The sequence below is a fragment of the Poecilia formosa genome, unplaced genomic scaffold (assembly GCF_000485575.1).
Source record: "Poecilia formosa unplaced genomic scaffold, Poecilia_formosa-5.1.2 Scaffold100, whole genome shotgun sequence".
Taxonomy (NCBI): domain Eukaryota; kingdom Metazoa; phylum Chordata; class Actinopteri; order Cyprinodontiformes; family Poeciliidae; genus Poecilia; species Poecilia formosa.
The window spans coordinates 75,090-88,004 of record NW_006800039.1 but is presented as its reverse complement, the minus strand read 5'-3'; the positions used below and the strand labels follow the sequence as shown (position 1 = coordinate 88,004).

At 37.3% G+C, this 12,915-nt stretch overlaps 1 protein-coding gene across 1 annotated transcript in view; it reads right to left on the bottom strand.

The window, feature by feature from the left end:
• Window positions 1-6,789: 6,789 nt before the first annotated feature.
• Window positions 6,790-12,915, bottom strand: part of btc (betacellulin, epidermal growth factor family member) — a 9,145-nt gene continuing 3,019 nt past the window's right edge. Inside the window, exons 3-5 of the mRNA XM_007558871.2 lie at window positions 10,986-11,103; window positions 10,611-10,757; window positions 6,790-8,432 (exon numbers count right to left, since the gene is read on the bottom strand). Of these exons, the coding sequence (XP_007558933.1) occupies window positions 8,303-8,432; window positions 10,611-10,757; window positions 10,986-11,103 (395 nt within the window). The 3' untranslated portion in view covers window positions 6,790-8,302. The remainder of the gene's footprint in view (window positions 8,433-10,610; window positions 10,758-10,985; window positions 11,104-12,915) is intronic.

Below are 12,915 nucleotides of genomic sequence, written 5' to 3'. Positions count from 1 at the left end.
TCTGAAGAATATCGTTGTCATGTAATCTGTGCATATAGCTTTCCTCACTGAGTCTTGCGCTTCGTATTAATGCTGACTGATAGTAATGAATTTGAGGGTTTTAGGTGACATTTTCCTGACTCTCAGTTTATGAAACTATCTGAAAACATCATTTGGTCTTCCGTTTCTTTCACAATAAAAATGCACAGTGCACATCCATCAGCCAAAACACAATCGTCCTCATTTTGTCTGAAATTTTGCTGTGGGACAGAGTTGCGGCGGCAGCCTGGCCTTAATCTTTCTCCTGCGCGGTCTCTGATAACCCGGGCTTAAGGCATTACAGTGTCTGCTAAAGTCAGTGGCACAGACTGATACAGCTCAGTGCTGCAACTCTTTAACACACTTCAGGGGATAATTTGGAAGTGAAAGTCCTCCACCTCAGAAGAGCACAGATGGTCTACATTTAAGCAAGTTTTTTTTTTCTTTTTTTTTTCCTACGAAGCAACCCTGAACTAAAAACTTTCTGAACATGTAAAGACAAGTTCCAAAAAGCCATAATTTCCATTGACATTCTGCTCAGTATATGTCGTGGATCTCTCTGGGTTAGCATGGAGGGTGTGGTGTCTGACAGAAAGAATGTTTTGGGGGTGACTCTTCACTGTTCAACACTTTTTCCACCTCCTTTCCTTCTGTCCAAGCACTTCCAAGAGTGTGTTTCTCATGTGTTTTTTGTGTTTTCCCTATCCTCTCGAGTGTGTGCCCTTCCTCTTGTCGTTTCTTTGACCCTGAACTAGATACCAAATGAAATGATGGGTCTGCCTGTAGACAGCAAGACAGAAATAAGTTGATTTGTTAAATTTTGTTTGAAAGCATCCAAAGAAAGCAATTTGAATGTTTATTCACTTCATCCTCAGATTTCACAACCTACTGAAGTCACTCACAGTGTCTGAAAATAGTATTCACTTTTTGCATGTTTTTTTTTTTTTAAATAAATCTAAAATCTGTTTTGTGCTTTTGTTCTAAGCCACACTGAATTGGAACATTTCTCTCCAGTTATAAGTGTAAATCATTTGGGGCATAAACCGATCCAGCTTTGCACATCCAGAGACTTGTGTTGCTACGTCTATGACATGAATACATTGAACATTATGGTTGTAGCATGCAACAATTGAAAAGGTTAAAGGTGTATGAATATGTTTGCACAACTGGGCTGCATATAACTTTTTATTAAGAAGAAAGCAACAAACAAGAATCCGACTCTTCATTTTCATCTAACACGAAAGAAAATACTTTTTTATCCCTCTGTATGTTGTACTTTCAGACACTTCTAAAGCCATTTAATAAGTTGTTGATTCAATGGAAGCTTTTAACATAAAGACTTTGCTCTAATTTAACATTAACCAGGTCCGTGCAGCCATATGCTTCACCTTTTGTCTCTTTCTGGATACTTATACATCCAAGATTATGACTCACGTCTCTGCTTTTCTCAGCTACTTCTTTACTTAGAAACCAATATCAGACCAAAAATGATGTTTGCAGTATCATAAAAACATGAGGAGTTCTCACAAAGGATTGGCATGCTAGAATAGCAGGATATAGATTATTTGACAGAAGCTTCCTAGAAGGCCAGACAATGAAGTAACAGAGAAAATGCTAGACACAAACCTCAATGTAACTTTGTGCAGGGTTTTAAAACTTTAACCAAAATCTTTCTCTTCTGAACACTTTTTGGTGGTAAAAACATAGAGCCCTGTGAGCACCAAAAAAAATTAAGTTTTTATCAATGTCTCTGTCCTTAACTAATTTTCTAAGGCTAAATCCTTAGTAAATGCCAGATGATGGATGTCCTACAGCTTCAATACACTCTGACACCTTTTAAAACTTGCCTCAACAACTGCAGCCCGGGACGCCCCCTGAAGCAACTGAGTCATTCTCCCAAAATTAATTTAGCTCTGCAAACACGGTGAGGCCTAAAATGAAATTTTAGTTTTAAGGTAAGGATTCGTTTTTCAGGTAACAATTGCTTCTGCTTTCAATAGAAACAATTCCTTGTTACAACAGAGCATGGATTACATTTAGGTTTTGCAGATCAAGAAACCCGAGGGAACTGCTGTGTGCTTGAAAGAAAAGCAAATCAAACGTTCTGCAAGAGATGCAAGAAGATGTTTCTTCTGGTGTGCAGCAGGCAATATTCAGGAATGATTATAGAAAATCCTCTTTTGAGTGAACCTAGAAATCAAGCATCAGTGATTTTAAATTAAAATGAATGTGGCTTAAAGTTTCACAACAAAGGATGATGGACTGGTGTTGTTGAAAATGCATTATTTTTGCTCCGAATTAGCTGAAGCATGTTTGATGAGAGAAAAGTTGCAGAATATAAAGTAAGGACTCATCCCAGCATAAGTTTGAGGTGCAGGAAGAGCTTGGGCTGTATCACTGGTGGAGGAAAGAAAAACAAACAGAGTTAAAATACTTGAAGGATATGACACGGCCTATAAAAAAAAAAAAAAAAGTTAATTGGGCGGGAGTTGCTTTTGCTTCTGGTAACAAAATAATGATCTCAAACAGACTTCAAAATCAACAACGTAGTCTCCTGAGATGTGCTAATGTGAGGTGCTGCCATGCTCTTACTCGACTTGCAGTTCCAGCCAGATGTTTTCACTCATCATCATCAGTCAGTTCAGTTCAGCAACATTTTACTTGTTCCAAAGGGAAATTAAATTTGGTCGTAACTCATACAATTGAAGTATTTTCAAAGGTTCGTCGTGGATGCAGTGTGAGCAGGAAGGATCTGACAGGATCTGTGGTAGCAGTCAGTCTCGCATTGAATCTGAAGAGGCCTCTGACTGAAGACTGTTACTGTATGACAGTTTCATGGCTGTAATGACTTGCTAACAGCTCAATTTCCAGGTGGCAGAGATGATATTCCACAGTAACATGTCCTGATCTGTCATGTTTTTTTTATAGGCCTCACTTTTGAGCATAGTTAGAGTTTTTATAGACATGTTTTAGGTGTTAAGGATGGAGCCATGCTGCTAACAGTTTTAGTCTGTGCTTGAAACTGACCCTCAGCATGATGCTGCCTTTGCAATGCTCCACAGTTGGAGCTATGTTTTTAATTTTTACCTCACTTTGCCTCTTTGAAACTCAGTTCTTGTCATTGTATCCAAACAGAATCTTCTTTTTATTCAAAGACCTTACAAGTTTTACTAAGAAACCATTTGGGTTTTCCATGTAAACGATGCAAATTTTGATATCGATCTGATATTGGAGAATATATTGTTTTTCCAGAAGTTTCCAAGTTACAACAGAGTTGAGCCTAAGCATCGTCTGTGTTCCTATCCCATTTCCTTTAAGAGGACGGGTAACATTTTGAGTCAAATAGTTGTATTCAACTAGATATTGCAACATCAATTTCAAAAGGCCTGCCTGCTTTAACCTCTAATATGGTTTTACCTGAACCCGGCTCTCAGCATGAATTGTTGAAAACCTTTGGAAAAATAGTTTCAACAAGAAGATTCAATGATATCTTTGTATATAAGCCAAATGAGGGGAAAAAGGGTCAAAACTGGTATCAAATGAATACTGGTGAAAAACTGATTTTGTTGAATAAAGAGATGCTAAGATGCTAAAACATTTAATTAAGTACATAATTACTTATTATGATTTTTTTATGTTTACTTTAAATCTCTTGGAACAACCCCACGTCGTTATAATGAAAATGCATGATAAAATATTTCTGTCAGGAATGTTTTCTGCTTCTTATTAACACATTTTCTGCTGTTCATGTCTGATGGCATGCTGGGTTAGCTAAGACGTAGGTGTTGCTTGATCTGATGATCCTGTCTGTTTTTAACTCATGCTACTGAAACAAGACAAGTAAGTCACCATGTGTTGGAGTTTTATAGCTTCATCAGTTGTTCTGGCTTTTTTTTTTTTATTTTATCATAACATGATTTAAGTTGTCCTTGGAGGTTCTGAGAAGCCAATTAGAAATGGTAATAAATGCAAAAAGCAGTATTATGTGGGATAAAACTGGAAAGTTACTTACATTATAGGAGCTGTAATCAAAGGAGACATCTTTTTTGGACCATATGTTTATTAAAGTTCTTGTATAATGTTTATAGAAAGTGTTTTCCAACATTCTTCCTAGTTCCATTTGAGAAGACAGGGTAAAGCCATGGACACCAAATCCTTTGCATTACAACAACAAAAATCAGCAAAGGCAAAATCCTTTTTTCTATTTGTAAAGGATCAAAGTTGAAGAAAAGAAAATCTCAGTCACCGGGCTAATGTTCTTTAGTCAAACATTTGCCCTTTGCCTTTATTCCGAGAGCAGTCTGCAAAGATTACCAGGAAGGGGGGAAATCCGGGAAATGCTCTGTGACCGGAGACATCTCTTTAGTATCACCTCCATCGCTTCCAGCCACAGATACCTGCTCTTAGGGTAATTGTTTCCTGATCCTTCAACTTTTAAAGGCTTTCTCTGGAGGACGGCCGGATCAATTTAAGGAGGAAGATTAATAGATGCTGCATCATCTTCACTGAATACAGATCAGACTTCTTTAAAGCTCTGTGAGATGTCCACTTTGCACAAAGCAGGAATTTAGGTGGTAGGAAAGTTGTCATGCTTCCTACGGCTACGTCTGGCAAAAACAATATCAAAACCATCGCTATTGCCCTGGATGCAAATATACAAATTAGGAGAGGTAATGACTCATACATCAAAAGCTCACTGCAGCTTCTATATGAGAAAAAAAACACTTATGGGAAACTAAATAGTTATTTAAACAGTAATCAGGAACACATAGTCACAGGAGGACCCCCCCATCGACAAATGGAAATGAATAGCAGACGTCCTGTTAAAAATGAACTGCGTACGACAATGGGAAAGATGAGTTCAGCAGAAAAACACTGGTTTTAACATTTCACGTTCTAGTCAACTATACCAACGAAACCATTCCCTTCTTTAATGTGTTTTGATGTTGTGTTCAGTAAAGTGTTTGCTCAAAACACTGTATAGTTAAAAAGTCCAGGATTATCTTCAGTTTTGTCATGTTTTTCTTCTGAGCAGCCAGACTTCCTGGGTTCCTTTGCTCTTTCCCAAGACATGTTCCCAAATCCTGTTACTGTTGTTTGCTCCTTGAAACTAAGGAAAGTGAGCAAGCGGAGGGTAAAAGAAGAAGTGTCGGGCATTTCAAGAGCTCTATATGGAAAAGAAGAACTCCATCTTTAACGATTTCTTTCAAAGGTTTCTTTATAATATAGGAACCTTTGAAGGGCTGATTTTATGTTGTGTATTTTAAGATTGTAACAATAGATGACTGAAATACATCTTTGCATAAAATAAAATTATCTCCCCTACGAGATTAACTTGGGCAATTTTGTGTTAAGTTTATAAAAGTATAAGTTGAAAGAAGTGTTTCTGTGAAAAGAAAGAAAAGAAAATCTACTTATAGTTTATTCATGTAAACCCATACTTCAGAAGTGAACTTTTGAAACACCGTCAGTGCTGAGACCTTTGAAAGGCTGTGGTAGACTGCTGACCTCCAGTGGCCTCTATGCAAACTACAAACAAACTAGAACGGTTTATAATTCTCCCTCTATGAGTCACTGCATTCATTTCCAGCGCTGATCTGCGATATGAAGCCGTCCCTGTGCTGACTTATCTCTCAACTATTTGTTAGGCTCTGCACAGCTGTCAGAGCAGAGCAGCGTGCATGCCAGGGGAGAACAGGTGGAGTCGTTGCCATTCAGGGTGAAAACTGCTTTCAGATGATTCTGAAGTCACATTTGCAACACACTGAAACTAAACATGCCTGGATTGTTTGAGAATTTTTTTTTTTTATCTAGTCCAATATAAACCTGCTTGGTGAAGGGTACTCTGGTCTGTGTCAGCAGTCACATGATGAATGAAGGGCAGGATACACCCTGTGGGTAGGCTGTCTGTCCATCACAGGTCTTGATCAAACATCTACATCAATTTCAATGTTATCTCTCTTATCAGTTTTGTTTTCCGCTGACACGCCCCTCATAGAAACTGCAGCATACCACAGATGTCACTGTTTTAGAGACAGTTTCACTGATGCAGCAGTAAAACATTCCAAGTTAATGATGAACATTGCTGTGGATTTTTTAGGCACGGGTTGATTAAATGTCACTCTAAATGTGCAAAGAGAGAGAGAGAGAGAAAAAAAGAAAAGATAGCACAAAATCAGCCAAAAATGTTTCATGAGATTAAAATAGACATTTAATGAAATATTACCGTCTTGGTAATACAGAGTAATACAGCAGCTGAGATGAAACACGTGGCTGAACTCTTAAAAGCAAAGAGGAACATGTGAGTTGACTTCTTTCAATTCGCAGCAGAGGTGGTATTGTTATAGTTTAGTCTTTAGCAGCTTCTGGGTGAAGGCAGGTATGACAGAGGGCCATAAAAAGTCACATTCGCTGGTGTAGTATCGAATCTAGCTGGTGTTACCGCACCATGGCAACACAATACTGTAAAACTATAAACACTGATGGCTTCTCTGTGTGTCTGATTTGTTTCCATCACTAGCCAATTGGGTATTATATTAATTATTAACATAATTATTATAGCAACCTACAGGAAATGAAGACATTGTGATATGTGAAGACGTACAGGTCTGGAAAAAATAGGAGACCACTGCACTGAACACCACTGAAAACCTCATGGTTATTACACCAAATACTGATTTCTGAACTCTTCCTGAGTTAAAACATCAGTATTGTTGTTTCTAAGTGAACATGAACTTGTTTCTTTTGCATTATTTGAGGTCTGAAAGCATCTTTTTTTTCCTTTTTTTTTTTTGCTATGTTGACCATTTCTCATTTTCTGCAAATAAATGCTACAATTTTTGCCTTGAATTTGGAAGACATGTTGTCACAATAGTTCATAGAATAGAAGAACAATGTTCATTTTACTCAAACATATACCTATAAAAAGTAAAACCACAGAAACTGATCATTTTAACTGATCTCTTAATTTTTCCCATGGTCTAATGATCAGGTAGATGAACAAACCAGTTGTAAATGAAATTATTTGTCTTTTTGATGATTGGGGATCTGTATAGTTGTTATCAGCAGAGCTGTGAGAATGTATTATTATTATTATTATTTTTAATTTATTTATTTATTTATATTTTTTGAAAATTGCTATAAAAGGATTCTCCAGAAACGTGAACTATCGTTTTTTTTACTTTGTCTGCTCTTCGACTCTGATGCTTTGCAGAAATATTTTCTTAGACAAACTGAGGACAAAGTATCTGTATATATATAAATATATACATTTTTCAGTAAAAGTAAAGTAAGCAACAGCATGTTTATTGATATAAAACTCAGAGCCAGATTTATCTGACTCTGAGTTTATGACTACATGGTTACATTCTGAAATCTCAGTGAAAGTTTGGCAGCTGTGAAACAGAGCAGCTCTGTCAGCCCTCGCACACAGACTCAGCTGTTCTGTTCTGTAGCCTCCAGGCTGCTCGGCTCTAAACATACAGATAAAAAAAAAGGGCCTCCAGCACAAGATCTGCTTGTCCTTTTTGAACTGTGTGGTTAACGTAGCTCCGACCTTAAAGGGCCTCTTCTTGAATTTGGTCATGCACACGAGTAACAATATCGTCTGCGATCATACGTGGAGACGTGGCTCTGCAGTGATAAGTTGAAAGTGATAACTGATCATTATGTGGCACATAAAAGCTAGTCAAGCAGTAAACAAGCCTGCTGCTGCAGCTGTGTTACAATGTGTATAAAGGTTGATCTCTGTAGCTCAGTTTCCCTAAAAGGACAGTAGCTTTCCTCTCATCTCACAGTGTAGATGCCAACCTGACGGAGTGTTACCATTGGCTGCCAGCTGGCTTCGCAGCTTTTTCCAACATAGCAACAATTTATTTAGTGCTGCGTGGTCAGCAGCACTCGGCGAAAGGCCATGTCTGTTGCTCCACAACTTTTAAAACAAAAGCCTCCTTTCCAGCACCCAGGCATCTGAACACTCTTCCCCAGTTCATATTTATCATAAATCCAGGAGGGCATCTTCTTCTTGGTTTTTTGTTTGTTTGTTTGTTTGTTTGTTTCCAAAAGCCTGTTTAATGTTCCAAACACAGCAGGTCTCCAGAAGGACAAGAGGAAGCTTCTGAGCTTCTGTCACAGGTTGACATATTTTTCTGTGAAGCGGTGTTCCTCGTCGGCCTCGATGCTGACCAGGGGCCACCCGAGGCCTCCTGCATTTACTGTGAGCCTGCAGCCAGAAGCGACCCCGTGCGTAAACATGTGATGCCCAAAGGCGTCTCTGACAGAGTCTTCATACTGAGTTGATAGGTGTCAGCTCTGTTGAGTGTGATGGACTCGAGTCCGGCATGACGCGTTTCCCTGTTCCGTTTCTCAGCTCCTCCGTCTGTCTTCTCCTCCGTCCCCACAATCTGCACCTGCGACTGAAAACAACAGAACTATGGCACATACCGCATGTGGAAGGCAACAAATGACTGCAAAGCCAAAACCAAATATGTTCAGCCTCTGCAGTAAGACGTTAAAGGAACAGCTTGGCTAAAACTGCTTTGTTGCAAAAGTGGGATCAGAATATATACATTTATATATTGTTTTAAAAATATGCATAAATAAATATGCATAAATAAATATGCATACATTTATGTATATGATACATACTCACTATTATTTATCATAATGAGCATTTCAAACATTTTGCAACAGTTACATCCTTTTGGATATCTCTTTATCAGCTTTGGACAGTTAGACACTTTTTTTTTTGCTCATTTGTCTTTGCAAAAGTAGTTAAATCTCAGCTTGAACATCTATGAATTTCACTTGCTATAGAGTTTCGATGGACTTTAACTAGGCCATTCTAACTCATGAACGCCCTTTGCTCTGAACCATTGCTTTGTGGTTCTGACTGTACATCCAAGGTTGCTGTACCACCACAACTCAAGTATTTTTCAGCCACTAGCAGCTTTTCTTCCAGGATTATACCATATTTACTTCCCTCCATCTCCCCGTTGAATAAAATAATCCCCACAGCATGATTCTGCTATCACTAAATGTTGTGGTGGAAATAATGTGTTCAGGTGATCTGCATTTGTATTATTCATTTGCACACTGTTTAGCATGTACCTCGGTAAGTTTCATTCTCTAAACAGGACTTATTGTAGCTTTCTTTTTACGATGGCGTATTTCTTGTCACCGTCTTGTGTGGTCTGACATTTAGGCAGATACTCCTGTTTTCTCAACTCCTGACAAATGTTTCAGATGTATCAAATCAAAAACTTTACACTTCAATTTCTTTCAGAACAGTTTCATTCTCACAGCAGATAGGCTGCTTAGCAGTCCATTATAATATATTGAATAAATGCATTTCTCTTCGTACTCAGCTTCGCTTATTTTCATTTGCTTTACTAACTACATTTAGTTTAATTGTTTTTATCTTGTCTGTGTTGTGTAGCAGAACTGTTTGACTTTTCTATTTGGTTTTTGTTTCTATTTTAATAACATTTTACTTTGTTGCTGCTCAATTGGTGTCTTTGCTGTACTCATTTATATTCATTTTTGCACATAATGTGTGGTGTAGCTTTTCCTTTAACTGCCTATAGGAGGAACCCTGTTTCACTATGAATAAAAAAAAATAAATGTATTTAAAAAAGTCTGATAATATTTGATGAAAAATAAAATAAAATTATGCATTTGCTGAGTCCAAATCTGGACTTAAATACTGTGTAAGCAGTTTCCTGGTGGTTTAATTCATTCATCCATGTGTCTGAACTTTTTAGTTAGGTCATAGTAATCTTTCAACCTGGAATAAAGGTCAATAGGACTTTCAGTCCAATAAAAATAAGTCTGGCTTCCAATAATCCATTCACTCACTCCACCTAATTTATAAACTGTGATTTTAGTTTTGAGAAACTTTATAGGCAACAGTTCTAAAAACAAAAAAACATGTGAACAGAGACAAATATTGAGTCCTAGAAAGATAGTGTCTTAATGATTTTACAAATCTCACAAGAGGTTATTTTTGCCAATATATATATTTTTACAAAATCCATCCATGATCTCATCGCCTGTGTTGTCCGGGGTTTCTGCTCTTACCCACTGCCTGTGTGGAGGATCTTCGGGATTTGGTCCCATGGAAGCTGGGTGAGAGTTGGGTGTGGACACGCTTGAAATTCGAAAGGTGGGTTTTTGCTGGACGTCTGTGCTAATCGTGGGCTGGATCCACAACAAACTCCATGTTCAAGACAACATTGTTCACAAGTGCACTTGGTCCCAGTCGGCCTAGGGCTAAAGGTCAGTGATTGATTTTGTAATCATATCAGACCTGCTGTGTCACTCAGGTGCAAAGCTGCCAAGAGATTCCCCTGTAGTGAGTTAGAACCAGTGGCCGGAGAGGCTGCTTTTAAAAACTCAGGTTTATATGATTGTTCTCTGAACACATCAACGCAGATGTGTTGCTGCAGGAAGGCGGGAGGCAGTGAAAACATATTTTTAAACCCCATAAAGCACTGATTGAAAAGAATAATCATGGTTGACAACTAGGTCTGTGAAGGCCAAACTGTTCCTTTAAGAAAAATGTACCCATATTGTTAGAAACTATTTTATCTTACTGTGAACAGATGCAGATGGAAATAACGAGGATCATCAACAGCAGAAGCACTGCAATGGCGCAGCCTATTATGATTTGTTCTCTGCGACCAATTTGCAGGTCCAACGTCACATATTCACACCTGTGACCGTGGTAATTGACGTGACACCTTAGACAGGAAAAAAAATGAAGGTTTAAATGTTTAATTTTTCTATTTTCTTCTTCTTTTGTCACTGTTCATACGGTTCTAAATATAAATATTATCTGACCACATATTTCTGATAAAATTCCCATGTTTGTTTTTTCTGGATTCTCAACAAAGCTAAACTTCATTGTCTAATCTGTTTTGTTTTTTTAACATTTATATTTATTAACATTTTGTAGAACTATTTCTCACCTGCAGGATGTTGCCTTTTGTTCCTTAATGTAACGACACTCTCCGTGGATGCAGTAATAAAGCAGCTCCTCAGGACATTCTGAGAAGTGGCCATTCGATTGTTCTGTATCTTTCTCTGCTGGAGAAATGAAATTACATGACCTCTTAGTAAATTCATTGTTCTCATTGTTGCTAAAACAAATTCTCCAACCTACTAATGAAATATAAATTATCTTAAAAGGACTGCATCTGTAGCTTACCAGTTACAAATCGCTTTTATTTGATCTCAACTCTCATCTGCATTAGCAATGTTTTTAAGCACTTTTAAATGGCACTGATAAGATCTCAATTATTATTATTTTTTTATTATTTTTCTTGGTTAAAATGACTGTTAAAACTTCTCAGCTAAGTGCATGACACTTGTATTGAAACGGAACCTGTATTTTGTTGAATATACTACACAAAACCTGAGATTTACAAACAATTTTTAGTTTAATGTAATTTTTATGCTTCTGACTATTAGTTGATTGATTTCACAACAGTTTAAAGTTCTTTTAATCCCTGTTCTTTGAGGCTTCCTTTTTTAGTGTAAGATCAGGAAAATGCTTTCATTGTTAAAGTAACTAGCACAAGATTGACCCATTTGGAAGCGTCAGCATGAGGATTGCTTTTGCAGAAATGTACAAATATTTAAAATGGGAGGCTGCTTTGAACATATTTGAGTAATTTCTAATTCGACATATCCAGTTTTAATCACGTGCAAATAAAAGTGCAACATCTATTTTATTTCTGGAGCTTTGTCACGGTTTGTCAGCTTGCCACTATGACGTCAATTCTCACCCTCTGCCATGACCTAATTTATTAATAGACTGTTTGCAAAACGATCCGGTCCAGAGAGGAACGCTATTCAAATCCGCTAAGGCACCGGTGTCGTAAAAGACTCATTATGCACACAGCTTCATCGGTGTAATTCTCCGCTAAATTAAACATGAAAGTTGGAATTCCCATTCTCTCAACTATGTCCCCACACACAGGTTTTTATTTAGCTTGCTAACTAATGTGCCCTGGAACAGCTGCTGAACTTCTGACCACCAGTTTTCATGTTGCACTTCTTGAAAAGCCGCCGCTATCTTTACAACCTGCTCTAGTGAATTTGTCCCTCAAAACAAATAAAAAAAAAAGAAAAGAGAGAGAGAGAGCTCGTGAAAGGATACTGCCCTCCAGGTGACATCAGTGAGTGCGGTCTAATTGTTAGCTGAAACTTGAGAACACGCTAGCAGACATGACCCCAGAGGTCATGAAGATAAATGTGTTTGCAGTCTTATTGATGGTTAGCCAACATGACCCGCTAAAAGCAACCTTCACATTTGGTGGCAGTTAAAGCAGAGGAGCAAATAGTTTGCATAGTCTGGGTTATAAAACTGAAAAATAAAAATAATAATCATAACAATAACTTTGTAACTTTGTAGTACATCATCTCATTACAACAAAAATGCTGCTGTGAAAACCAAGTGAAGCATGCTGCATTCCTTACCCGTTATTGAATTTCCCACACATTGGCAACTACAAAACTAACCAAGAGGCCACAATCACATCGTCTGTCGGGACCAAGTTGTGGATTTTTGCATCTCATTTCAAAAAGTGTTTAAGCAGAAATGGCTTGGACAGTTTCATCTTTCACATCCAGATGTTAATTTCTCGGTCAAAACAATGTCAACAATATCTTTCTTGCCATTTATCGATTTTCTTTTTGTTTATTTATTCTAATTTTATGATACTTCTGGTAAGTTCTGTCATGTGGCTTTTGATAATGTAATTGTATTTTTATTTTAGATGTTATTGTTTATGTTTTATATATTTATTTCAGGTCACTGTAACTGTAATGTTTTATTATTATTATTATTATTATTATTATTATTATTATTATTATTATTATTATTATTATTATTAT